At 40.5% G+C, this 27,225-nt stretch overlaps 1 protein-coding gene across 1 annotated transcript; it reads left to right on the top strand.

Moving 5' to 3' along the window:
* The first annotated feature begins 4,311 nt into the window (after positions 1-4,311).
* On the top strand, positions 4,312-11,706 carry LOC124283136 (protein PELPK1-like). Its single transcript, XM_046719165.1, has 4 exons — positions 4,312-4,406; positions 10,256-10,746; positions 10,967-11,173; positions 11,342-11,706. Exons 1-4 carry the CDS (start codon positions 4,312-4,314, stop codon positions 11,704-11,706), a joined length of 1,158 nt encoding a protein of 385 aa, XP_046575121.1.
* The last annotated feature ends 15,519 nt before the right edge of the window (positions 11,707-27,225 follow it).

Genomic DNA, 27,225 nt, shown 5'->3' with positions numbered 1-27,225 from the left:
ACTGGAGGGGCAGTGGGGTAGCCCAGTGGTTAAACCATTCGCTCGTCATGCAGAAGATCCAGGTTCGATTCCCCAGATGGGTACAATGTGTAAAACCCTTTGATGGTGTCCCCGCCGTGATATTGCTGGAATATTGCTAACAGCGGCATAAAACTAAACTCACTGATATGACTGGAATATGCTGAAATCAGAGTTAGTCCCACCTTGCTCTCACTCAGACATTGTGTATTTTAGGTGTGTGAAATATTTACCTATTGTTGTACACTGTATGCTTCATCCTTTATATTTCAAACTTGTATGTGCTGTTGATATGTTTTGTTTGTAATGTGAGCTTATAGAAGGTCTACCTGGGATCATCATCACTATAGTGTGATTTTCCACTGACAAGAATGCACTTGTGGAGGTAAAAAGTCAGCTATGTCTATGTCAGTAAATTATTCCATAAACAGTCTAATGGGCACTGCCTGTTTAGAGCTTATGTGTGTGTATACAAGATCTAAACAGATATAAATTACTTCTTTTTTTTTGTAGACGTTCATCAGATCACCAGGCTGAATTAGTCCCGATGTGACTATAAACGTAGACTCACTCACTCACTCACTCTTTGTATATTCATGTAAGCCAGTCAAATCACTCTTCACCTTTCATTTACAAACTCAACAACTTCTGTTAGAAACTTTTGAAATTGAAATCACTCTAAAGGCCAAAAACATAATAACAACTACAGTCTGGTTTCTAAGGGCCACAGAACAATGTCAGTCTAGATGTGATGACAGTTAAGGTCCCCCGTGGCTGTATGAGGATTTCTTTTACCATCAGCAGGCAAGATGATACCTTTGTTGAGTGTTAGAAAATGTCAAAAAGGAAACGGACAAAATAAGTGAAATCACAGTGCCCTTGGTGTTGGAAGTTGACAAATGTCAAGATGTGACTTTATTAGCAGATTATACTGAATTTGATAAGCAAACAGACAGTTTATATATGCAGCCTTACTTAACCCAGAAAATCTTTCAAGAAGTTTGACTATGTCATGGACATCTTCAGATTTGTGGGCAGTGGGGTAGCCTAGTGGTTAAAGCGTTTGCCCGTCATGCTGAAGCCCCTTGTTCAAGTCCCCACGTGGGTATAATGTGTGAAGCCTGTTTCATGTGTCCCCCGACTTGATGTTGCTGGAATATTGCTGAGAGCGGCATTAAACCCAACTCACTCACTCTTGATGTTTGTTGAGAATTCAGTAAAGTGTAACGGAAACCATTTTGCCAATGATTACCAAATTTCTGTATTTTATCAAAATATTATTATGCATTTATGTTCAATGTAATAGAAGACTACCTCTTTAATTCATGAATACCTTACCAATTCTTTAACAGTGATCACTGATGATGTTTATGTGAAGTTAAACCTTGCCTTTGACGTGTTTTATTGTCAAAGATGGCTATTTGTCTGTACAATACAGATATTTTCAGTATATTTTCAACATAATGCCCATTATCCGAATTGAAATGTAAGACGTTTAATCTCTGATGGTGAGTCTTAATATTTTCATTACAAGCCCCAGTACAGACTGATAACAAGTTAATCCCTTGATAGTACGTCATCTCAAGGATTAGACAGCCCTCCAGACGCGATCAATTTCAGTCACAACAGACACATTTATCGCTTGTGTCTATCCATATCATGTTGATTTCAAGAGTATGTACTATAGATATTTATATCAGTTTCGCTGGTCTCCGACGGACAGTATCACTGCAGAGTGACGTCGCCTCACCAGGTAACGCTTTTCTTATCACGCTATCTCTCCAAACAATGCCAGTCTACTTGCTATCTAACACTCTGACTAATGCTATCGAGTGTTCATTGCAGTACTGTTTATACCGCTGTCAGGCTGTCGGTGATAGATTCCAATACATGACGTCCCTTCTTCCTCAGTTCCTAGATACTGTGTAGGTAGATTGCTTTGATAGGTGGTATGCGTCTCTTTGTGTGTATGTCGGACATGTGTCGGTTTGAACTCATTTCATTGTCAGTAACCAATCTGTCAATGATGTTTGTTACATGGTGTGAATCATGAGTGAAAACTTCTCGAAGGTGATGGGGAATGGTTTTTAATTGTGCTTTTGATTGTTCCTAAATTGGGTTTATTAAATGCATTGTGAGAAGATGTTACAGTTTGTATGGCAAGTATTTGTATACAATTGAATGTACTGAGTTCTGGGGTCTGGGTGTAAGTTCTGAAGCCCTGTACTGACATGTCCTGATTGATATCATTAGTGGACCACCTCCACTGACTGCCTTCCATGTTCCTACAATAGGACCATCCAAAAAGAATTAATCCATGAATTACCGTATTTTGTGTCATAAGTGCTCAAGGTGCATAGACTGAGGGGGTGCTTATTAAACCATACACAATGATTAAAGTGTTTGGTGAGACTGTGGTGGTATGCGTAATGTTTCTGTGATAGATTGTTGGTTTTTTTTACCTTTTGCACTTCTGGTTTCTGTAAAAAAAAACATTTCCAAACTATATGCAAGGAAAATATGGAATATATGTATTTTAGTCTTTTTCATAAAGGGCTCTAATAAAGATTACTGTCAGATTGGTCTGAATGTTTCGTCAGGGGCGTGTAATGGAGCAGGGTACTCAATACAGGTGAATGCGGTATTAACAAAACCTGAAAGTTGTATCAAAATTGCTTTTTTTAGTTTAGTTTTTTTTTCTTCTTTTTTTTTGGTGATAGTTTTTGTTAACAATGTATAGTATGACAATGTTCACTAACCATTCTGGTTCCAGATTGAAACAACATCATGCATACGAGGTGAAGATTTGCCCCAATAGTTTTGTATTGACGTTCCCAAAAGGGTTGTTTAGTGGGTGTTCAGTTTAATTGGGTGATGCAGTGCTTTGTAGGAGGTGTGTAACTCACCCACATTAACGCCAAGGTTTAAGTGAGTTTCTATTGATAGATATTGTCCAAATAAACCACAGCATCTTCAGCATCTTCCTGCCTGTCCATCATCCTCCTTGTTTTTCAGCCCAGCTATCTATTCTCATCCCATTTCGGTTCTGAGTCTTGAGGGTTCCATTCCAGAATTTTGGTTTAACCTCAGGGATGTGTTTATTTTGGGATCATTTTGCCTGTTAAAGCCCTTTGACTGAGTGAGCTGCCCGGGTGCTGATTATGTCAATAACTGTTCCTCATCTTGTTTACAAGGCTTGTATATTCTGAACATTTTCTGTTAGGGACCATTGTACAAAGTGGACTTCAAACTGAGGGAGAATTTACAGGAGGGTGTAGTAGTACTGTACTAAGTGTGTTTGCTGATTATGCCGGAGATCTGGGTTCGATTACCCTTGTAGAATTATCATGTCATCTAGGTTTCTCCTGTCACCAGTTAGGGCGGTGGTGTAGCCAAGAGGTTAAAGCCATCGCTCGCAATGCCAAGGACCCAAGTTCAATTCCGCACATGGGTACGATGTGTGAAGTCCATAGTTGGTGTACCCCACCATGATGTTGAGGGATATTGCTAAAAAACGGCATAAAACCTCACTCACTCACTCACTCACTCACTCACTCACTCACTCACTCACTCACTCACTCACTCACTCACTCACTCACTCACTCACTCACTCACTCACTCACTCACTCACTCACTCACTCACTCACTCACTCACTCACTCACTTGACTGTCATGCACCAAATTTACCCATAAATATTTTTACAGCAACATAAAAACAAAGTTAAAAGACAAAATAGTCATGTCCCCCAAAAAACGTTCATGGAAATCCCTTAGTCACCAAACTGTAACGGACAACATGTAGATTTTATTGTAATGTCAGAAAAAAAATCATCCCATCATTTTTTCTACATTTTCATAAATGGATGTATTTTGTTATGATAAACTTTTGTTGAGCAAGGTAAGCTCCTTCATTATTCATTCCATACACAATGGTCATTGTATTGACTATCATCACTGAACGTCCCAGCTTATCGTGTTTAACAATACAACATCTATTTCACCATCTATTGATATTCATGTGAGGTAGACTGTCTGATCACAGCCACCTCTGTGTAACTCAAGCCTCCAGACTCTCCGACACACACCCGTTAAGGCCCTACCACAAAAGTATGTGAACCCCAAACAGGCGATCGGGTCTTACAAAGTGCTTTAACGCATGGCTGTGTGGCGAACATTGGTCATATTATACTAAGCAAACAACACAAGGGTTATCTACTTGAATCCCACCGGCTATCAAGGTGGCCGATGTTAAGAGTCCTTGAGACACCTATTGGACTAGGATGGACTCGAAACATGTGTCACCTGGACCGGGGCAGTAGCCGACAGCCAACTCTCGACAGGTGTCGCGGGGTTAGGAAGGGCAGTGAATCGGAACAGCTGATGCTTTGGTAGCATTGATTGTATTGGCTATGAGGCAAATGGCTTTCGGATAGCTTCGCGGTCCATAGGGATAAGTCGTGTTGCTGTGTGAGGATTGTGACTATTTATTGCTGTGGAATTGATAAGAATATCAAGGTAAGGTAGTAAAACCTTGATTTGATGGTTGTAAATATTGTGAAATGTGATTTATCCTGTTTGTGATCTTGAAGAAACATTGAATACATTTCTATCGCGTGTGTCATCTGGGGATGGATCTTTATGATGTTTACAATACCGCTCCACTCAATACTGACGGACCCATTCTTAGTGTGTGTCCTCCGCAGTAATTTACATGTTAAAAATCATTGATTCTGGCTATGTTTAGTATTCTGCGAAGTCGTTTACTCCACTTTTCAATTCGTCTTTGTTATGTAATGCTAAGCTGCATAATTTCCTTTCACTGCATCCAGATACAAAATGACATATTGGAAATAAGCGCGCCAATACTCCAATTCTGGTTTTATTTAATTCCAATTCTCTGAGGATTTTCTTGATTCAGATTGTCCATCCTTGGAGACAGATTCGGTGAACAGTTTGGCTTTATCATGAATTGATAAAACCTGTTGCTGGAGTACATTGTCAACACGCCAGGTTCTATTGTGTATTGGATGTTTTCGATAGCAATCTTGCTAACTCAATACAGTTACAGTGCCGTTTGAGGATTATGGAATATGATTGTGTTGGAAAATCGATACAATATGTTGCCGGCTTTGTTTGATGGGAGTTGCACCAATCACATGTTGTTATGCTATGTTGGTGGTATTCGATTGTTTGAGAGAGACTGGGATATTCTGCTTTGGAGAGCGAGTTTTTAAGGTAATGTGGAATAATGATCCTGATTATTTATTTACTTATTCTTGAATTTCATGTATACTCGATGGATGGTGAAATATAGTTTACAAGCTACTAATACGTGCTTACTGATATGGTGTTATGGACTGTTTATATGCAGGAAATAATGAAATGAAAGAAAATTGTTATCTGTCATCATTTACAGATATAATGCCAGGCTTGAATTTATGATACTCATCTGTGATGGATGATGGTCAAAAGATACTGCTTTATACGAGATAGCTGGTTTCAGTGTTGTATTCCTTTGTGAGTTTATGATGTGTAAGATGTAAATGTCAAGGAGGGATGACAACAGTGATATACAAGATATTACTCATAAGGTAGAAAGGTGTGAAGTTATACATGTGGGATTTTAACAGTTGCTGATTGGTCAGTTGACGTGATGTCTCATTGTTTTGTATTTTCAAGAACAGAAGGACATTATATCTTCCATTGTTGTGATGTTTCATTCCAAACATTTCATTTCTTTGTTCATATGGTATGAGTACTGTATAGAACAACCTTGAATCTCTATCCATCATCACTTGACAAAGGTTTTCACAGCTTTACATGCTTGGTTCACGAGGTAATCTGTTATTCTTGTAAGTTATTTCTTAGTGTTAATTGTCATTCTATATTTACTATGGCTAAGTTAAATTTTTAATATTTTGATTTCCATGTTTGTTTTCAGCATGATATTGCTAGTATTACCAGTTGCACCCATCATAAACACATGCAAAGACTAGTCAAATAGTTGCATGATAAACTTTGGGAATGTAGGTACCAGTTGGAATAGGGTATTGCATTGGACATCATATTTGTCATTGATGCTTTAAAGTTTTGAATTTCCACAGCATGCCTACCATAAAGTGTTTTGAAAAATTAAGACCTTTCTTGGAGTATGTTTCCAAATTCAAATTGAGTTTCTTAACTTTAATGTACATAGACATGAAACTGTAAGTACTCTTTGTGTAATTATGAAACGAGGTTTGCAATGATTGACAGTTCATAACATTCTTTGGTGCAGACTGACCAAATCAGGTGGAAATTCACCTTAAACATTTATAAACCTAAAAGGTCAAATCATGAGGATTGTCGCGAATGTCTGATTAGTAGCTTTAGGTATACAACAGACAGCTTGACACATCTTGGCTACTGGGCTACTGAGCTGGATTGTGAGTAAAGTGTTTTCTTGCAAAAGTACTACTTTTACTCAGGACTCGTACAAATAATTCAATGTCGAAAAAGTCAGTATCTTGCCATGCTGCAACTTCTTTGTTGTTTATTCACTAGCAGCAGCACCAATCTGGAAGCTGAAAATTATTTATGCTATTTTCCTACAACTAACATTGAGTTTTAGACCCAGAGGTCTGTATACCAACTTTTAAAATCCTTCTGTAAACGTGTCATTGAATAATCTGAGTTCTCTGGTCATTTTCTGCAATACTTGTCAGACATTTACTGGTATCTTATTGGCCATAGCCTGAAGGTATTTCCTCTCAACTGTCTGAAAGTCGGAACAATAAATATGTTATTATCATGTTTTAGCTGGAAAAAACACATAAATTTGACCATTTTATATTTTTTTCTGACGATTGATGTTGGTGGTCCTTCCTGTTTATTGAAAACTATCTCCATGTCAGGTTATAGCGAGTTTCAGAGTTGTTTGAAAGTGCTTGTAGTTATTAATACTAATTAAAAACAGGTTGTAATTTCATCTGTTAGATGTTCGAGTATCATCCTTCAAAATAAGGCCTGTACAAAATCATTAGATGTATGAATTTGCCTGTCATGTACTGGAACTGGGGAGTGATGTATGCTCCATTATTGTGGTGTTTGTTGACTGCTGACATTTATCGCTTCAGCTCTCCATCTTTGAAGTATGTGGCGAGTTTGAGGATTTATCGCTTCCAGATATGAGAGTTATTGAGCCATAGAATTGCGACTAGATGTGTGTTAGTCATAAGTCAAAATTAGATTTTATTATTGTTTATATGACTTAACATACCACCTTGTCGTTCTAGTTTTGTTGGGGCGGTGGGGTAGCCTAGTGGTTAAGGTGTTCGCTCGTCACGCCGAAAACCCGGGTTCGATTCCCCACATGGGCACAATGTGTTAAGTCCATTTCTGGTGTTCCCCGCCGTGATATTGCTGGAATATTGCTGGAATATTGCTAAAAGCGGCGTAAAACTAAACTCACTCACTCACTCACTCTAGTTTTGTTAGATGTACATCCCAGAAGTAATGTTACCTTTAAAATGATATATGTAAATAAGAATTAAGATCCAAATGGACTCAAAGACATTGCTCAATTCATAGACCTGAGGCAATCAAGCCTTGCCAAAGCATTCTAGACTTGATTTGGACTTATTTTATATTATGTATTTTAATCGGTATGGGAGAAGTCAGATTTTAACTCCACCAGGTTTTTATCCTGCTGTGTCAGCAATAGTAAGTGAGTGAGTATGGTTTTACGCCGCAATATTCCAGCAATATCACAGGAGTACACCAGGAATGGGCTTCACACATTGTGCCCATGTGGGGAATCGAACCCAGGTGTTTGGCGTGGCGAATGAATGCTTTAACCACTTGGCTCCCCCAACGCCCCGAATCAGCAATAAGTTTTATTCCCAGCTTCATGTGCTTTAGATATGATTTTAATTGACATTTTACCAGTGGTCAACTTGAGATGTAATTACTGACAACAGCACATCCAGTGGTCAGGGAAACAGCCACTGACAGCTTGGGCAGGGTATTGCTTGTCAGTGATGGTTTCTATCCATGAGTGAGTCCTTTCAGTTCAGTATGTGAAGCTTGAAGATGATATCATGCTGTCAGCTTGGGATCAGCCTGGACCATTGGTGATAAGCCTTGACCAGAAGTGACCAGAAGTGGAAAATCCTCAACATATTGTCATTGTGGTTATTGAAGCATGAATCTGTGTACAGAACACTTCCATCTCATTGAAGCCGTTCTGTCTGGCTTTGAAAGCAGCAGTCTATACACATGTTTTGTTTATTGAATTAAAGGACAGATTGGGGCTAGAAAGCATGATTTGTCTGATTAAGTATTGATCGTGATTTATATATTTTCTGTTTGGAGCTGGGAGTTTGTCGTATTGATCCCCAAGACTCTTATGATGGCTTTTGTGGATGGTGAAGTGAACGCATGTTGATTTCACAAAGTTAATGTTTTTCATGTCCATTGACCGAATTGACCGTGATACATTACTGTGTTTTTGTACATGTTTAATAACGTGTGCTTTGTGTGTGATCAGTTTGTTTAGGGCATCGACATGATTTAGCCATTTATCATTTCAAAGTAATACATCTCATCGCACTGCTATTATTTTCACATCCGTAATGATATTTATGTGCTAATGATATTGCATAATCCTTTGATATTTGAATTTCCATATCCAAAATAGAATTTTTCAAATGGAATGCAAAAAATAGGAATTGATTGGATGGGAGGCTCATTCTGTTATAGTTGTGATGTCATCAGCATGCAGTATTTCAGTCAACAGTGCTACAATGGCACAATTCTCGTCTCTAAATCGAAATACACACAGAACATGAGACGATTTCGCTCAATTGAAATCATTCCAATGATGCAAAAAATTACCCAAATGGAAGAAACGAAGAGACGTGGAAATGGTGAAAAACCGACAAGCAGTCATTATTTTGGTTATTGATTGCATGGAAATCTGGTGAGGACCTTATTTTCCTTCTCAAAGGATCGGGCCGTTACTGGGCAAGTGTAACATGTTGCTTGAGCAAGTGCCCAGAAACTAATGTAATTTCTCAGTTCAACTCCCTGGGACGAATCCCAGCCTACAGGGAATGAGCTGCTAGACTCCAGAAATAAATACAATTAAATATTGGTCTTCGGAAAGCTTGGTGTCACAGTCTCTCAGGCATGTTGCAGCACTGATCACAGCAATTGAATTAAAGAGTGGTCAACTCAATGGCCACCACTTGAGTGAAGACACACGTGACATGAAGGGAGACAATTAAGCAGGGGACGGACAGATCGACTGAGCAGGGGGATTACCATTGTGGGGAGTCTCTGTCTTCATCATCAATGGAGCTTCAGATTTATATCAGCAAATGGACATTTGTTACTGTGGACCTTTCTGATTTTGCTGTGTTTTGAGGTAAAGTGTTTTTAGATACGACTCAAATGGAAATATATAATTTTTAGCCAGCTCATTTCCTACTTGTTTTAAATGTCTTTGCTTTGTCAAGATATTCTGATTTGGGGGATGTACTATTCAAGCACTGATGGTGCTCTTAGGGGGATGTTCTGGACAATGTCAATAGACAACATCTCACTCACTGTGTACATGTGCATGAGTCAGATAATTGGATTTCCAACAGTGCTCCTTTGGAGAGTAAACCCCTGTAGTTGTTTGAGGGGACTAATCAGGTGTAGTGGTGATCTGTCAGCTGAAGTGCATCGTCCCCCAACAGCTAGACTGTCATCGTCTCCCAACAGCTAGACTGTCATCGTTCACCACAGCTAGATTGTCATCGTCCCAACAGCTAGATTGTCATCGTTCCCAACAGCTAGATTGTCATCGTTCTCCAACAGCTAGATTGTCATCATTCCCAACAGCTAGATTGTCATCGTTCCCAACAGCTAGACTGTCATCATCCCTCAACAGCTAGATTGTCATCGTTCCAAACATCTAGATGGTCATCGTTCCCCAACAGCTGGATTGTCATCGTTCCCCAACAGCTGGAGCGTCATCGTTCCCCAACAGCTAGATTGTCATCGTTCCCAACAGCTAGATTGTCATCGTCCCCCAACAGCTAGATTGTCATCGTTCCCAACAGCTAGATTGTCATCGTTCCCCAACAGCTGGAGCGTCATCGTTCCCAACAGCTAGATAGTCATCGTTCCCCAACAGCTGGAGTGTCATCATTTCCCAACAGCTGGATTGTCATCGTTCCCCAGCAGCCTGAGTGTCATCATTCCTAAACAGCCTGAGTGTCATCATTTCCCAGCAGCCCGAGTGTCATCATTTCCCAGCAGCCCGAGTGTCATCATTTCCCAACAGCCCGAGTGTCATCATTTCCCAGCAGCCCGAGAGTCATCATTCTCCAGCAGCCCGAGCGTCATCATTCCCCAGCAGCCCGAGTGTCATCATTCCTAAACAGCCCGAGTGTCATCATTCCCCAGCCCGAGTGCAGCCGAGTGTCATCATTCCCCAGCAGCCCGAGTGTCATCATTCCCCAGCAGCCCAAGTGTCATCATTTCCCAGCAGCCCGAAAGTGTCATCATTCCCCAGCCCAGCCCAGCGTCATTCCCCAGCAGCCCGAGCATCATCATTCCTAAACAGCCCGAGTGTCATCATTCCTAAACAGCCCGAGTGTCATCATTCCCCAGCAGCCCGAGTGTCATCATTCCTAAACAGCCCGAGTGTCATCATTCCCCGAGTCTGGTTGAGCGTCATCCTTCCTAAACAGCCCGAGGGTCATCATTCCCCAGCAGCCTGAGTGTCATCATTCCCCAGCAGCCCGAGTGTCATCATTCCTAAACAGCCCGAGTGTCATCATTCCTAAACAGCCCGAGTGTCATCATTCCCCAGCAGCCCGAGTGTCATCATTCCCCAGCAGCCCGAGTGTCATCATTCCTAAACAGTCCGAGTGTCATCATTCCCCGAGTCTGGTTGAGCGTCATCCTTCCTAAACAGCCCGAGTGTCATCATTCCCCAACAGCCCGAGTGTCATCATTCCCCAGCAGCCCGAGTGTCATCATTCCCCAGCAGCCCGAGTGTCATCATTCCTAAACAGCCCGAGTGTCATCATTCCTAAACAGCCCGAGTGTCATCATTCCCCAGCAGCCCGAGTGTCATCATTTCCCAGCAGCCCGAGTGTCATCATTCCCCAGCAGCCCGAGTGTCATCATTCCTAAACAGCCCGAGTGTCATCATTCCCCAGCAGCCCGAGTGTCATCATTCCCCAGCAGCCCGAGTGTCATCATTCCCCAGCAGCCCTAGTGTCATCATTCCCCAGCAGCCTGAGTGTCATCATTCCCCAGCAGCCCGAGTGTCATCATTCCTAAACAGCCCGAGTGTCATCATTCCCCAGCAGCCCGAGTGTCATCATTCCCCAGCAGCCCAGTGTCATCATTCCTAAACAGCCCGAGTGTCATTCCCCAGCAGCCGAGTGTCATCATTCCCAAGCAGCCGAAAGTGTCATCATTCCCCAGCAGCCGAGTGTCATCATTCCTAAACAGCCCGAGTGTCATCATTCCCCAGCAGCCCGAGTGTCATCATTCCTAAACAGCCCGAGTGTCATCATTCCCCAGCAGCCCGAGTGTCATCATTCCCCAGCAGCCCGAGTGTCATCATTCCCCAGCAGCCCGAGTGTCATCATTCCTAAACAGCCCGAGTGTCATCATTCCCCGAGTCTGGTTGAGCGTCATCATTAACCAACAGCTCAAATGATACCATTTCCCAAAGGTTTGAGCATGATCGTGCTCCATCAGTGCAATTGTCACTGTTCCCCATCAGTTTGAACAAAATCATCCCATGGAAGAGAGTTTTATGGGTGTCAACTTCTTTGTTATGAGAAATGTAACGTTTCAGACTCTATGTTTACTCGTTCATCAGGATGGAATTGTGACGAAGGAGTAAGCATATTGTCTGAAACATTTTGTTCCTCATACCAAAGACGTTGACATTCATAAAACTCTATGTGTATCACTTCTAATGTCAAACACCTAAAATCATCCCTGATATGTTGATTGCCATGCACATTCACGGTGTTTTGGGCGTAGATAGACATGTTGTTGCATGTTATATATATATGACTGACATGTTTTCAAATGACAGTTTAAAATATTAAAAAAACCAAAACTGTTTAGAATGTTTCAGAACCATTAAACAAAGCATGAGCAATAGACAAAACCAAAAGTTTTCTTTCAGGATAAAAAAAACTAAGTGTTTTTCCCATTATGGTTACAGATGTGAGCTTGGTGTGGGTTTGCCATTGATTTAGACATTTGTCATGATGGGAATTTGTAGTTTCATTGTTATGTAAATCTGAATACATCTGGTGATGACGATTAAAATAATATAATTGTACATGCCCATTCTCTATGTGCTCATGTATTGACTTTGTTAAATTTTAAAAGTTATTTTCAAAGAATGATTTTTGAGAATGATGTCATTGTTTAAACACATGAATGATGGTAATGAGGTTTAATTGTCCCAGGGAGAGATTTCTTTGTACACAGAGTCCTTTGGGATTCCTGCTTGAAACAATAAAGTGGAGTTCACCTGTAGGAAGTACAAGGTATTGTCACATGTATAATTGATTGCTACAGCTGTGACCGTCATGCTTGCACTACTTGAACTAAATTGTGGGACAAAATGCCTCTAATTATGTGACCTTCTTTAAGTGAAGCAAATAATAGCTTGGATGTGAAAAATCTATCAGACATTTCACTGATTTGTATAACGCTGTGTCCATATTGGAAGTAACTTTGTGTCCAATTCATAATTATAATGTTGGTTTTGAGACAATATCAGTGCCTGGTGTGTGCCAGACTCTGCTTATTGTGAGGGTACTCCAGCATGTGTCCCATGCTTGTTGGTTTCAGCAATTGTAATGGGGTACTCTCAGTCAGTCATGTATCTCCCACTTGAATCTTACATGCTGTATTCTACCTGAAACACTTTCTATACGATGTTAGCTGTTAGTTTCTGCTATGAAACTGATTTCATCCCTGACTTATGGAAAAGAGTGAGTGAGTGAGTGAGTTTGGTTTTATGCCGCTTTTCGCAATATTCCAGCAACATCATGGCAGGGAACACCAGAAATGGGCTTCACACAATGTACCCATGTGGGGATTCGAACCCGGGTCTTCGGCTGCGTGACGAGCCAACGCTTTAACCACTAGGCTACCCCACCGCCCCTTATGGAAAAGAAGAAAGTCTCAGCTCTGATGTCTATTGAGCATCATTGTGCAAACTGTACAACATGACCTCATGCATTGGAGGTGTCCTCCATGTTGTGAACGTCATGTGCAGGTGTCTGAAGTTGTCATCTTTTATCTGACTTTATTTATTAGACGTGCAGAAACAATTCAGTTGAGTTTGATGCACCTTAAAGCAGTTTTTTAATTTGGTCATGAGGCCGCTTAATATTGAACAAAATCCTAAAAGGATGTCAGTCTTGAAAAGTTTCCACTTTATGAAACCGAGGGCCATGGGTGGCGTGGTCATCTTAAGTGTCACAATTTGCTTTGCAGAGTTGCGTCCCTTTGGCATGCCAGGAATCTCTCATTGTGGGTTTGAGTCCCAGTTTGCTCAAAGTATGGTTCGAGGTGTGTCAGTACCATAACTTTGCTCTTCAGTTTCAGCAAAGTTCTTAATGTCTGAAACAAACATTGCCTAGCTGTCTACTCCCTTGTTTAGCTGACGTAATGGGATAAGTGTTAAGGTGATGTGAAACCCAACCAATCCCTCCTCACACATTCATTCAACTCCTCAGGTGCTGACCTAGAGCAGCATGGTCAAATCATGCCTTCGATTCATGTGTGGAGGCACTGACTTCTTTGTTAGTTTCTTCCTTCAGTTGGACATTTCATCATGCTTCTGTTGGACATTTCATCATGCTTCAGTTGGACATTTCATCATGCTTCTGTTGGACATTTCATCATGGTTCAGTTGGACATTTCATCATGCTTCTGTTGGACATTTCATCATGCTTCTGTTGGACATTTCATCATGCTTCAGTTGGACATTTCATCATGCTTCTGTTGGACATTTCATCATGCTTCAGTTGGACATTTCATCATGCTTCTGTTGGACATTTCATCATGCTTCAGTTGGACATTTCATCATGCCTCTGTTGGACATTTCATCATGCTTCTGTTGGACATTTCATCATGATTCTGTTGGACATTTTATCATGCTTCAGTTGGACATTTCATCATGCTTCAGTTGGACATTTCATCATGCTTCTGTTGGACATTTCATCATGCTTCTGTTGGACATTTCATCATGATTCTGTTGGACATTTCATCATGCTTCAGTTGGACATTTCATCATGATTCTGTTGGAACAAGGTTCAGTGAAACAGGATGGCAGTTCCCAAGTCTAGTGCTTGAGAGACAGATTATTGTAGTCATCACCTGCTGTGATATTGATGTAATTCTACTTGAAAGCTGCATTAAGCCTCACTAACTCTCTCCCTGACACACAGATGAACACACACCAGTAGCATGACGAGTTCTCATGCTGTTTACAACTCAAATGATGACATTAATGTGACTCACATCCCAAAAACAGATGAAATGTTTCTGTAGTTGTATTGACTAATTGATATTACGAAAACTGACTAAAGCTGCTGCCTGATATGATTTTTGGTATTTTATCTCATGCCTAAATTTTGACACAATTTCCCAAACTGCTGCAACGTTGCTGTTTTTGTATTCATGGGATAGACACATGTAAAAGGCAGTCTATGCTACAATTGAGGTTTCTTGTCACGTGAATATATGATTTTCTAAAGTCCCTCCTGTCCACCAAACCGACGCCTGCCTGTTACCGGGTATTACATACTTCTTTTCTCTTCCAGACCTCACCTCACTTCACCTCACCTCGCCTAACCTCACCTCTCTCTCCTCACCACACCACGCCACACCATGCCACGACACGCCACCCCATTACTGATAACCCACCACCTGTCATGGCATTCTCTCCCCAAGACAACCCTAAATCCCCCATCTCACCCATACACCCCTTCTCCCCACCCCATGGTTTCTCTCTCACACACACAACCCCACGCCACCCCATGTCACGTCATGTCACATCTCATTCCAATGGCAACATACAGTCTTGCCCTTGGTTGCCTTCAGGAATACATAAAGAAATCTCAAGCTTTCACAAAACAAAACAATCTTTCTAAGTTGTCGAATTTGTCTGTTGTTTATGGGTATTATTAATTTGCAATGTGCTTTGCAAGTATTCCCTGGCAGTATAGCGGACTAAGTTAATCATGTTGAGATTTAGGGCTGTACATCGCTAGAATATTTCATCCCTTACAATGAACCAAGGTTGTTCTGCTGGAAGAATACGGCTCCTAGAAGTTAATTGCAATAGTGTGATAAAAATCTATTTGCATGAATTATGTTCTGTTATGCCAAATGTGTGGCGTAACCAACGTGACTAATTTGTACGTTTCTATAAATCTTAAGGATGAGTCTGTCCCTTTGTTCTGGTGTCTGTGGGGGTCATTAGCAAGCTGTTACAGTAATCACAGACTCTGTAAGGTCTTCATTTGGAAGCCCGGTGACATACCGCCACAGTGTTCGAAACCTTATTAGTCTCAGGCTAGACAAAAGAAAACATTCATGCTTGAGGTAGCTGTGAAAAAATGACACAAAAATAAGCATTGAAAGTGTGTCTGAAAAAAAACACTGGGAAGTCAACGACTCGAACATGAATCAGTTAGCGAAAAATGCGAGCATGAAAAATGAGCTTCCTCAGATGACATTTGGGCTGCCGAGACCGGGGAGGCGGCTCGGGTTCCACTGTGACAGGCGCTGGGCAGGTCCATGATGGATGGGAGGATAGGAGCAGAACAAGGAACCACTCAGGCATAGGAAATGTTGAGAGTCCCCACGTTCTGCAAGAGGGGGAGTGTGAACTGCGCTGAAGCTTGCACTTACTCCCCCATGGTTTTGTTGTGATAGGGGCAGATAGGGAGGAGGACAGCCGGGTGCCGAGTATGAATTACCTCTACAGCTCGCACTTACTGTTCCAGCTCATTTGCCCAAAACAAAAGCTCCCGTTGAGGCTACTTCGCAATTGCTTTATTCAAACTCACAGGAGCGTAAATTTGTGTAAATGACTTGAATGTTGGTGTAAAGACCCATCAAAAAATTAACGTGGTCCCCCAAGAGACCTGTGTCTTGTGTACCTACCAATTCCGGATGCCTACAGCCTTCCTGGTTGATCCCGCCTTGGAGACAAAGCGATATGGTTCTGACTTTGAGAAATGACATGATTCTAATGAGATTCAGTCCAGATTAACCTTGATACTCAACTGAAAGAGCCCTCATAATACGTTAATGCAAAGGGGAAGAACGACTTTAATTCATTTTGAAAAACAATTGCAATAAATAGTAATTTTGCTGAAAGGGGATTTTATACTCATTCAGATAAAATGCCAGACAGGCACTTCATTGAATTAAAATTTAAGGAAATTTAATTGTTTTAGTCGTTACATTGACACTCAACTGGGGACATCCCACCAAAATCTCTTTACTGTAAGGCAAGTTTATGACTTTGCAGTGATAATATGTACGGGGATTGTCTAGCATATTACCTGAACAGTTGGATCCAGTGACAAGCGAACGTCTTGTCTGTGATATAAACATGATTAATGATCCTTTAGCTTGATAGCAACCTTTCAGAAATTGATCTTTAATGCACATATACAGTTAGATCAGACCGATATTGGAAAACGGGGGATTTTTTCATCGATGAATGATGAGGTTCAATTAATTCTGGGAGGATTTTTTCCTCATTTATTTTACCTTGTAATGTCTTCCCTATGTCAGAAGACATGGCATCCATTAGTTGTAGATCATCACAGATGAGAGAAGGTGCAGACAGTAATCGGCATACAGAGATTTCACTCGTAGCCCTGATAAACATTGTTACATTTCATTTGTAATATTTCCCTTTGAGAGTTCAATGCAGAAGGGAAATAGGAGCTGATAGTTACAGAAGATGATTAGAAAGGGGATTGGTTGTAATATTTCCATTGGGGAGTTCAGGTCAGAACGGATATAGGACCTGATTGTTCTAGGAGATGATTATAAAGGGGATTGGTTGTAATATTTCCCTTGGGCAGTTCAGGTCGGATGGAATATTGGAAGGGATATAGGACCTGATTGTTCTAGAAGATGATTAGAAAGGGGATTGGTTGTAATATTTCTCTTGGGGAGTTCAGGTCGGAAGGGATATAGGACCTGATTGTTCTAGAAGATGATTAGAAAGGGGATTGGTTGTAATATTTCCCTTGGAGAGTTCAGGTCGGAAGGGATATAGGATGTGATTGTTCTAGAAGATGATTAGAAAGGGGATTGGTTGTAATATTTCCCTTGGAGAGTTGAGGGCGAAAGGGATTTAGGACCTGGTTAATATAAGAGATGATTGGAAAGGGGATTCACACATTGCCCCCTCACATCACCCAACACATTGCCCCGAACATCACTCACTTCTTTATCTTGAGTAAATGTGTTTATCACACTGTCATTGTTCTACTTGAATCTGTGGTGAAAAATTGCATAAACTTGCCTACTCGATAAACTAATTGAATAAATTCTGTTATAATTCCAGATAATTTGAAGACTACAAGATATTCCTCTCACTGTCCATTTGCACGGATTTCTGATCCCCAGGTAAGAATTTCCATGTTTTGGATCATGTGAAGATTCTGGTTCACTGCAATGGGTGATGTCCCGTTTCATGGCCCTAATGGCATATGATTGCATCCAATTTGGCGACATTTCATATCGGAAGTCTTCCGGAATTTTATGAAATGTTTCCTCTATCAGGGGTCAAAAGAGGGCATTTTGGAAGGCATAAAATACTGTCGCAATCTCCTGTATTTATTCTGAACTTAAAACTCACAATTTTATGCAAAGTTATGTTGGCGTCATCGGTGGCGCCACACTCCTACAGTCAAGTTATCCTAATTTTTGTCTTCGATGTCATTAAAAGAGAATGAAGACGGTTTTATAGTAATGTGGTGGAAATAATTGATTTGGTTATAAACCATGATAAATTATGGAAATTTTCATAATTCGATCATTTGTATCAAGCATGCAGCATTCATTGGCAAGGGGTAATGAGACAGCAGACTTTATTAATGGAACTCGTTACTCCACGGCTAAAACACTTAAAGGAGACAGGTCGAAACACTGAATTCATTACTGTGAACCTTAAAAAAATTGTAATACTCGCTTGGTGTCTGTGCACAAGTAGGTCACAATGAGAGCTTCCGTTGATGACCCATGACCCCGATGATGTGGGAGTAAATAATGTGGTTGCAGTAGTACAATAGAGAAGGGGGTTCGAGGCTGTAATGATGAGAATTTATGTGATTGGTGGTTCTCCCAACCTGTCCATAAGTCGTGTTAATTATCATATCTCCCGTTTGCATTGTTACGCTATCGGGACATATTTGCGCGGTCCCAGATGTCCGTGTTTGCGAAGTGAATTAACATCAGTACTCACAGTTGGATTTAAATTCCTGGCTACTGACAATTCTCATGATTAGTGTGCAAGTTGAACTTTCTTATTACTGTGACTCCCACTGACTATTGTGAGCTCAGCTGTTTTGTCAGATTACGACTCCGATGAAGTCACTGACGACACCGTGGTTTCAAGTCTGGCAAACACTGTGTCTTTGATCGTCAATTTGGTGTTAATATTGAAATGGACATTAGACTTAGGATTTTGTTAAAATCGGTAAAAGGAGATTTATATAGATGGATTATGTTGCTTGTGGGATATCCGTGATGCTATAAGTGATTGCTCAAAGTTTATTCTTTAAATGGTAATCAAGTGAAACTGGACATGTAATGAATTGAGTTAACACTGTTTTGAATGGATCGTAGAGATTACTTAAAGAAACAGGAATGGCAGCAATGAAAGCATGTTTTGTCCCTACCTCGCATCACAGCTCACTGGCTGCAGGTTGTCCTGGGGGCTACAGACACAACACACTAAACAAGACTTGCTCGATCTTTCTGGGGTTTGTCATCTCATCCTATCTGAAATGCTGTCCTGTTTAAGTAAAACGATAACAATGAAGAAGTCAGGTTCAATTCTTTACTGGAGCACTGGGGTAGCCTAGTGGTCAAGTGTTTGCTTTTCACGCCGAAGACCTGGGTCGAATCCCCACATGGGTACAATTAGACTTGCACAAGTCTCTCAGGTAATAATTAATAGTTTGAATGAAAATTCCTTAAACAATATAAATAACAGACTGGCTTCCTTAGACATGCCTATTTAAAAGATAGAATTACTGCACATCCATGTGGAACACAGCTAGGATACAATGTGTGAAGCCCATTTCTGGTGTTCCCTGTCATGATGTTGCTGGAATATTGCTTTAAGCAGCGTAAAACCAAACTCACTCACTCACTCAATCCTTTACTTGAATTTTAAAAGTATGGAAAAGTTTATTTTGATGGATGGAAACTAATACATCTCTTAACCCCTGTCCCATCGGTACCACATTTTTGTAAGATTTTATTCAACAAAGAACCTTTGAACTGTTTACTTTAACCAGAGTAGAAACAGATCAAAACCATAAGATAATATATAGTCATACTCATTGCACCTTAATTATGTCCATATCAAAAATCACAGGCAATGTTTATGTTTTGGAGACTTTTCGTCTTATGGCTGAAATGTTTAAAAGAATTGACATTTTCAAATCAGTGCAAAGTTGTCCTGAACTCGAGTTCGCTTTTAATTTCCTTGTCAAAAAACGTCAATTAAAGTGTTCAAGGAACTAAAAGCTGATCATTCATAATGTCAGTACTTGAGTGTTCATGACTGTGCATCAACTGTTCAAAATAAGGACATGTGTTCATGGAATTAGAGCTCGTAACTTGTGTACTTTTCCAGAGTTGGCAGGAGAGGGGCTTAGTAATTGACCTGAATTGCCCATATGGTATGTTCATTTTCGAATACTTTTTTCCATCTTGGTCTCTAGGTTAAAAATGTTAAAAACAGGACAAGATTGTGAAAGTTGACTTAAGGCTGCTGATTGAAATGAACAGCTGCCATGTACGGCATCTGGTAGATATCCTTGCAAACCTGGATGTTTTTAACAAAAAAAGGGGGGAAAGCATAGCTCCTTGCTGAAGGGCATGGTACAAGCACTTGGCTTGACATATGACATACTGGGTATGACTATATTGGAAGACAGCTTGAAATAACAGAGCGAGACCATTTTACAAATTATTGTACACATTTCTGTTTCAAGTGAATGATAATAAATAATCTGTGTGTGCAGGATGAGCATGTAGGATGATATATTTGATTTTGATTTATGGTGGACATTGTTAAAAATATTAAAAATATGAAAAAATGTTCAGTAGAATAACATGCAGTATTCCTGCTGTTTGTGAAGCACATGTGTTTTGTCTTTTTATTTGCCATCATTCACGATTATGAGGGTCACAGAGGTGATTTTACGTTTAATAACCTTTTTTTTGATAGGCTTCCTTTTTCTGTCATAAAAATTACACGCATGGAGAAACTATTCTTGCATTGGTTTGAAAGTGTTTCTCCAGTAGCTATGACAAATTATTCTCATTTTACTGTGACTTGTAACTTTAAGGCTGCCAAATCTGTTCCCGATACCTGCCACTGCCCAACTTGAGATGAAAATTTATGACAGATAAATTACCTGACAATAATTAACTTAAGTTCTATCTGTGTAATCACTGATGATGAAATACTAATTTGCCATAAAAAGTAATCACATGGTTTTTTTTAATCCCGACCCTAATTTCTTTCATGTCTGGCAATATTATGATAATTCCATGCTTTATGATTCATGTGATGATAGTTTTGTCGTAAAATTACCCATAGCTAACAGTGGCTAAAAAATTGGATGTCAGGACCTTCAAAAGTATGTAAATCATGGGAAAACATGGCTTGCAGTGATAACACTATTTTGTTCGTTTTCTCGACTCAACAATGAGGATTCCTGTCGGATGGAGTCATTCATTTTTACACACTGTTGCATATTTCATTCCATAATAATTATTTTCATTCCACATTCCTGTTTTATCAAATTTTCTATGCAAGACGTGAATAATGTCTTGGAATTATTTAGGGGAGTCTTAAAAATTTCATGACACCAGTTAAAACAAAATTGGATCCTTAGTCATTTGTAAGTGCTGTTTCAGATCCTCTTAGACAAGTTGAGACAGTCCATGTGTTTGCAATGATCGTCTCAGTTTCTCGGCTCCTGGTTGAACTGACTCATGGCGTGCGTTATAAAACGATGGAGTTAAAAAGAAAGCCATTTTGATTTTTTAACTGGTGGTTTTGAAAATGACAAACCCTACTTGTGTTAATACCATCCTGTCACTGACACCGTGATTAGGATGGAGTAACAACATTTATGTAGCTGGAGTTGTCGGATGAGGTTTCAGATGTTATTACTGCATGGGTATTGAGTAAATCGGATAGCTTTTTATTTTATTTTAATTATGTTTTAGAACTGCTCAATTTGAAATATGATCTGAGTTTTGAAAATGAAAGGACTCTTTGTCTCATTCCGTCTGCTTTCCACACAGAGGACATGCAACAAATAAATCGCAACTATTCCCTTCTGGTCCTCTGCAACCTACACCAAAGATAAAGCCATTTTCTTCATGATTCTGGAGTCATTAACCTGTGCCAATCTCTACATTCAACCACCCTAGACACCTCTGAGTCCCCACCCAAACCCATGTTTGAAGCCTACCCCCATACCCCACCAGTGTCTGCCAGTGTCGGGGTGGTGGGGTAGCCTAGTGGTTAAAGCGTTGGCTTATCACGCGGAAGACCTGGTTCGATTCCCTACATCTGTACTATGTGTGAAACCCATTTCTGGTGTCCCCTGCCATGATATTGTTCGAACATTGGTAAAAGCGGCGTCAAACTAGACTCGCTCACTACCAGTGTCCTTCATTGCAATCCCACATTGTATCATGGCATCCTCAATGAAATTTCTCCATCCTTTTCCTGCTATCTCAAATCCCCATACTACTCCCTGATTAACTGTACTTTTGTATCACTGTCTCCCCGCCGTGATATTGCTGGAGTATTGCTCAAAGTATCGTTAAACCATATGTATGCATTCATGCGCTATAGTTTTCTGAAATTACCAAATCTAATAAATACATTTTCAATTAAATATGTTTGCAATAAACGACACACAGGATTATAGAAGATATGATGGATATGAAGCACGTGGAATGAACATCGTTACATGATGTCCCTATGTCATGGGCTATGACACAGGTTGACAGGAATTTACTGGATAATTGGTATGGAAGTGTTAAATATTCCTGTGGAATCAACAACACCAAAAACCCCTTTCCCCCAGGAAGTCGGCGCATTTCAAGGACAGCGTATTGTCAATTAAAAAACATAAGTGCATCAGCCGCATTTAAAGAATCCAAATTTCTTGAAATTGAGAAAATATCAACACGTTTATTACTTGGCCCTCTCTACGGACTGGCATATCGCTGAAATGAACGCCTTGATGTATTTGGTTGTTTCTTGTACCATGCCACTCAGACACCAGCGTGGCTACAGCAGAGTATTTCTAACCCTTTTAGGAGTATCATCAATTGCCGTTATACCTCTGAGAGTCAACTAATTCAATCATCTCTTGAACGTTAAAAGACATATAGCTATTTTCACTAGTTTTTCCTTTCATTGGGAACTTTTTAACTGTGTGGCACGATTGATGCCCTGAAGTTTTTCCTGTTCCCAATGGCTTCTCACTGGGTGTGCTGCAGTGATTTCAGTCTCACAGAGAATACAGCTCTGTACACTCTGTCACTTGTTTTGTGCAAGGTGGTACAGTGGTTGAGGTGTTGGCTATCAAGCCAAGACCATGGTCACCCAAAAAGATTCACTTGTCCACTGACTGCCCCATTTTTGTGCACAAGCCCTCAAGACCTCGTTAGGGGGCCCAAAAGGCCAAACCCTTCATACATAATGCATTTTGGGGATCCTTAAACTTTGTCTTATATGAGGTCATATATAGTACTTATCATAATCTTCACACAAGGGGGCTGTGGGGTAGCCTTGTGGTTAAAGCATTCACTCATCATGCCAAAGACCCAGGTTCGATTTCCCACATGGGTGTAACGTGTGAACCCCATTTCTGGTGTACCTCACCATGATACTGCTGGAATATTGCTAAAAGCAGAGTAAAACTAAACTCACTCACTCACTCACTCACTCACTCACTCACTCACTCACTCACTCACTCACTCACTCACTCACTCACTCACTCACTCACTCACTCACTCACTCACTCATCCACCCACCCTTACTGTGTAAGAATATTTGCAATGTGACAAATAATCTTTGATGGATGGTGTTTGATGTCTTTGTCAGGAAGGTTCTGTGATGTATTATCACTTTTATCCCTTCAGATATCAGATTAAGCATGCCATTCCAAATCTTTTTATCTGAAAAAAGGAATGATTTTGTGATAAATATGTCTTCTTGCCTTTTGAAATATAATACCTCAACACATTTCCATAAAACAACACACCCACATTTCCTTTTAGATTTACACCACTAAATTGATTTGTGTGCGTATATTGGTGGTAAAAAGATGATGACCGCCTACATTGTGTCTGGATGAAGTATCGGACTTGGGAGCCGAAGACTTGATCTGGATGCGTCACACTAAAAGAAGGTACTTATTGTTATCCTGCACAGCATATGTCTACTGTGATAAAACAAGGAATGGTCAGGCTTGAGTCGGTATGCTGTGAGTCAGGTATCTATGTTAAACTGTGGCATTGTATCTCAGGGGACATGGGTTCAATTCCCACATGGGTACAGTGTGTAAAGCCCATTTCTGGTATTCCCCGCCATAATATTGCTGGAATATTGTTAAAAGCAGCATTAAACCATGCTCACTCACTGATATTACAAAGTCGGCAATTGTCTGTCCTGGAGCTGGGGCGGTGGGGTAGCCTAGTGGTTAAAGCGTTCGCTTGTCACTCCAAAAGTCCGGGTTCGATTCCCACATGGGTACAGTATGTGAAACCCATTTCTGGTCTCCCCTGCCGTAATATTGCTGGAATATTGCTAAAAGGAGCATGAAACCATGCTCGCTCACACACACTCACTCACCCCCCACCCCCCACCAACCCCATAAGAAAAATAAAAAAATCACCCCCACTATCTCACGGGGCTGGCATTACAAAGTCAGCATTTGTCTGTACTGGAGCTGGAACGGTGGGGTAGCCTAATGGTTAAAGCGTTTGCTTTTCACACCAAAAGCCCGGGTTCAATTCCCACATGAGTACAGTATGTGAAGTCCATTTCTGGTGTCCCCCGCAGTGATGTTGCTGGAATATTACTAAAACCGGGGTAAAACCTCACTCACTCACTCACTCACTCACTTACACACTGTACTGGAGCTTTGCAAGCATGTATTCATCTATGCATGCATATCAGTACATAAATACAATACTTTCAAGCACCATTTCACCTCATGTCACCTCTCCAGTTGATGGAGCAAGTGTACATCGCTTATTCTTTGCCATGCTTCCAAATCATGGGAAGCAGTTGGTGCAGTAGGTGACATGATGTAGCCTTGTACTGTTGCCCTTGCATGTTTCCCATCATAAATATGATGTTATCCCCCACAGAAAGCTAGGAAATTGGCCACAAATCCTTATTGAAGTTTGGAGAGATTGGTCGGAGATAACCGTAAGCGATTCATCTCTGATTGGAGACATGGAGTCTCGGATCCCTCGCCCCAATTTCAGTGGGATGTGTCACTGCAGGTTCACCCAAACACACCCACTGAGATGCAGTGTTTGGGATGCACTGGGAGAGCCTAGGATTATGTTTAATAGCATGTTTAGAAAGGGAATCAAGTTTTTTCAAATGTAACTTGATGGTTTAAAGTTTTTGAATTCAAGGAGTAATTTTCTCTTTGTGACAACTGTTTATTGCCTTGCGTAATTATTCTGTTCAGATGAACGGGAAGGGTTTTTCCATTTTGTTTTTTATGTGTATTTGATTAGAAAGTTCGCATAATGAAACCAGGAAAATTTGGAATGCAAAACCATGTTTGGTACTTTTTCAGAATTTGCCGGCAAGGTACAGAGTATTTATTTAGTTAGTTAGTTAAAATCAAGTCATAAAATTCTGCAGTTTTGTAGAACATAGAATAGGTGTCCAGCACTGCTGTCTTGTCAAAAGAATGTACAAAAAAAATGATTAGGTGTACAGTGATTAGTCATAATGATAACGTTTGTGTCCTCTGACCGACTTTTCAGTCCTCGTACATTGCTTGTATCTTTGCTTGTACTACAAGCCATTGGTTGCTTGTCCCAGACTTGTGAATATTATCAACTAAGGCTTTAAGCATCTTTTACTCACTTACACTGCAGCCAGTATTTTTATTCAAATGGGACTACAGGATCCAAGTCTGTCTTTGAAGGGGCCACAATCCCCTGCGCAGAGTTGCTTCCCTTGGTGTACCAGAAGTCTATGAGCTTAGGTTCAAATCCTACAAGACCACACTTGAGGATTTCATCCCATATCAAGCTGCTGAACAATGATATAACTGAAATTACTTTCAAAATAGTGTCTTGTACCCTCTTGTTCATCCATTTCAGTGTAGACGACTATCTCCAATGTGACAAATAAGATTGGCATAAAGTGTGCAACATGTGAAGAAGCTGTTATGTATGTTTCATATACCAAGTATTCAGTTTCTCCATTTTACTACCTGATAAGAGGCGATGGGGTAGCCCAGTGGTTAAAGCGTTCGCTTGTCACACACAGACGTGGGTTCAATTTCCCACATGGGTACAGCGTGTGAAGCCCATTTCTGGTGTCCCCGCCATGATATTGCTGGAATATTGCTGAAAGTAGCATAAAAGTGGAACTCACTCATTCACTCACTTCTACCTCATAACCTTATCTGGGGCGGTGGGGTAGCCTAGTGGTTAAGGCGTTCGCTCTTCACGCCAAAGACCTGGGTTCAATTCCCCACATGGGTACAATGTGTTAAGCCCATTTCTGGTGTCCTCCACAGTGCTATTGCTGGAATATTGCTGAAAGTAGCATAAAACTGGAACTCACTCATTCACTCACTTCTACCTCATAACCTTATCTGGGGCGGTGGGGTAGCCTAGTGGTTAAGGCGTTCGCTCGTCAAGCCAAAGACCTGGGTTCGATTCCCCACATGGGTACAATGTGTTAAGCCCATTTCTGGTGTCGCCCACTGTGATATTGCTGGAATATTGCTAAAAGCGGCATAAAACCAAACTCACTCACTCACTCATAACCTTATCTCTCATGCGTTCATACAATGTTATGATTAGTTATATGATATATGTATACCACTGGTGTAGCGTGATGCTTGTTAATATTTTAGAATAACCAATAATTTGTCAAAATATATTTTCTCTTTATTCATTTTTGCAGAAAAAAGTCTAAAAACTATAAACATTAAGACTATGTAAAAAAATTGAAAATTTGAATAACATCCGTGGCTGTGGGCTAATCATGTTAGCTAATGGTGTCTTGAGTACCAGAAGCATCTCCAGGCATTGTTCCTTCATTAGCGTTCTAGCTTACACAATCTGTAATGGACATCACTTGATTGCATGTTGATCTCCCAAAGACATACTTCATTCCCTTGTCAGTTTCAGACATACACTAATTAGGCCTTTGCTGGTTAACTTCTGAATGTGTCCTCACATGTTCATGGGACTTGATATATGTTTATTTTGACTGACTTTAAATTATTGATTTGAAAAGTCTAGATGAGTGAAGATTAAAAAGACAGTCTACAAAGGGCATTAGTATACACTCCATAAATCCATGAGGGCTTTAGGGTTTTTTCCTTCTGACAGTTGCATAATGTTGATTTATGGGAATGTCAATACTGTGTAAGATGCTAAAGAAATGTTGTTTCATGTAACATAAAGCTTACTTGCATATGTCATTTACAGAAGAATTTAATATATCTCTGATCATTGGTGTTTCCAGGAGATGAAGACCTTTCTACTGTATCTCCTCTTTCACCATCCATCATGTGGCAGACAATTTCATGTAGTCTCGGGGGGTGATGGCTGGTGTCATGTGGTGTGGAGTCAGAGGGATGAGGGGTGGAGGGCAAGGGGTGGAGAGGCATAGGTAGAGGTGGA

Source organism: Haliotis rubra, unplaced genomic scaffold, assembly GCF_003918875.1.
Source record: "Haliotis rubra isolate DU_JTF1 unplaced genomic scaffold, ASM391887v1 Scf31, whole genome shotgun sequence".
Classification (NCBI taxonomy): domain Eukaryota; kingdom Metazoa; phylum Mollusca; class Gastropoda; order Lepetellida; family Haliotidae; genus Haliotis; species Haliotis rubra.
Note: the sequence above shows the minus strand (reverse complement) of the source record. Positions and strands in the feature narration are given on the sequence as shown.